Source organism: Agelaius phoeniceus (assembly GCF_051311805.1).
Source record: "Agelaius phoeniceus isolate bAgePho1 chromosome W unlocalized genomic scaffold, bAgePho1.hap1 SUPER_W_unloc_2, whole genome shotgun sequence".
In the NCBI taxonomy this organism is placed as follows: Eukaryota; Metazoa; Chordata; class Aves; order Passeriformes; family Icteridae; genus Agelaius; species Agelaius phoeniceus.
In genome coordinates, this window is record NW_027509867.1 from 151,465 (window position 1) to 153,610 (window position 2,146).

The 2,146-nt window shown below is 58.9% G+C and overlaps 1 protein-coding gene across 1 annotated transcript; it reads right to left on the reverse strand.

Moving 5' to 3' along the window:
- Positions 1–880: 880 nt before the first annotated feature.
- LOC143692616 (olfactory receptor 14C36-like) lies at positions 881–1,813 on the reverse strand. Its single transcript, XM_077172866.1, has one exon. It carries the CDS (start codon positions 1,811–1,813, stop codon positions 881–883), a length of 933 nt encoding a protein of 310 aa, XP_077028981.1.
- Between the last annotated feature and the right edge of the window lie 333 nt (positions 1,814–2,146).

Sequence of the window (2,146 nt, forward strand, 5' to 3'; positions counted from 1 at the left end):
AGGGGCTGCTGAGCCAGTGCTGCCGTGTCTGTGCCTGCAAGGATGGGGCACCTGTGTGAGCTGGGGGAGAGGCCAGGGCTGCAGAGGGGGGATGTTGTTGGCAGCTGCATGAGGAGGCTCTGGGACGCTGCCCTGGGCTGTGCAGCGCACTGGGCATGGATCAGCCCCTGCTCTGCTGCTCCTTCCCGTCTGCCCCAGGGCCCTTGCAGAGCCCCAGCCATGCTGTTTGCCCCCAGCCGCCCACGGCCAGCCTGGGGCTGCTGACGGGGGTTTCTGTGCTGAGCATTGGCCTGGCCGTGTTCTTGAGAGAGCCTGGGCAAGGAGCCTGGAGCCCCCAGGGCCTGGCCTGAGGCGTCAGCGCTGCCCCAGCAGTGCCCATGGCCTGTCCCTGCTGCAGCCCCGGCACTGCCACCCCCAGGGCTGTGCCCGGCCCCGAGAGCACTCAGGCCCTGCAGCAACACCAGGGCCACCAGGGCAGCGGGGCAGGCCCACGGCAGCAGCACTGGCAACACCAAGTGCTGCTGCTGCTGCTGCTGCTGGGCACAGCTGCTGGGCCAGCACTGATCTGCCCCAGCTCTGCACACAGACATTGCTGCTGCAGCTCCAGAGAAGGCAACACAAGGGCATCTCTGCAGAAAACTCTGCTGGGAGATCCTTTAGTTCCTTTAAAGCCACCAAGAGCGCAGCCCCTCATTGACACAGTCTGTGGCCACAGGGAAAGTGGAGAGAAACAAAATGAGAAGTGGCACAAACACTGACATATATTTGTGGACAATATGAAAAAAAGTAAAACAACGAAAAGCCACCCCCAAAATGAAATCATCAAGACGTATCAAAGATGACTTTTATTACAAGTGATTTGGAGAAATTGAGCAGCAGTTTACGGTCCCTGAACGCATCCAGTCATCAGTCTCCACACTGCAGCCTTGAGCTCCTGGTTCCTCAGGCTGTAGATGAGGGGGTTGAGGGTTGGAGGCACCACTGAGTACAGAACTGAAAGGGCCAGATCCAAAGATGGGGACGAAATGGAGGGGGGCTTCACGTAGGCAAATGAGGCAGTGATGAAGAACAGAGAGACCACAGCCAGGTGAGGGAGGCAGGTGGAAAAGGCTTTGTGCCGTCCCTGCTCAGAGGGAATCCTCAGCACAGCCCTGAAGATCTGCACATAGGAGAAAACTATGAACACAAAACAGCCAAGTGCTAAACACACACTAACAGCAAGAAGCCCGAGTTCCCTGAGGTAGGAATTTGAGCAGGAGAGCTTGAGGATTGGGGGGATTTCACAGAAGAACTGGCCAAGGGCATTGCCATGGCACAGGGGCAGGGAAAATGTATTGGCCGTGTGCAGCAGTGAATAGAAAAGGCCACTGGCCCAGGCAGCTGCTGCCATGTGGGCACAAGCTCTGCTGCCCAGGAGGGTCCCGTAGTGCAGGGGTTTGCAGATGGACACGTAGCGGTCGTAGCACATCACGGTCAGGAGGGAAAATTCCGCTGCCATGAAGAACACAAAGAAAAAGAGCTGAGCAGCACATCCTTCATAGGAAATGTTGCTGGTGTCCCAGAGGGAATTGTGCATGGCTTTGGGGACAGTGGTGCAGATGGAGCCCAGGTCAGCGAGGGCCAGGTTGAGCAGGAAGAAGAACATGGGCGTGTGCAGGTGGTGGCCGCAGGCTACGGCGCTGATGATGAGGCCGTTGCCCAGGAGGGCAGCCAGGGAGATGCCCAGCAAGAGGCAGAAGTGCAGGAGCTGCAGCTGCCGCGTGTCTGCCAATGCCAGCAGGAGGAAGTGCCTGATGGAGCTGCTGTTGGACATTGGCTGTGCATTGGCATGGGGATCTGTAAGAAAATGTAATCATGGAATAGTTGGGTTTGGAGAGGACTTGAAATATCCCAGCAGAGCCTGGGGGCACTTTCCCCCCACTGCCTGCCCAGGGCTCTGCTGCCTGGAGCTGTCCCTGCCAGCAGCTGCATCCCTGTGCCCAGGGCTGGGCCCTGCCAGTGCTGCCAGAGCCCAGCCCAGCCCTGGGGGCTCAGCTCTGCCCTGCAGAGCCCTCCCAGCTCAGGCACTGCCCAGGGGCAGCTCTGGCTCTGCAGGCTCTGATGGCAACATCAGAGCAACCCTGAGGAGGCTGGAGAAGCAACACTG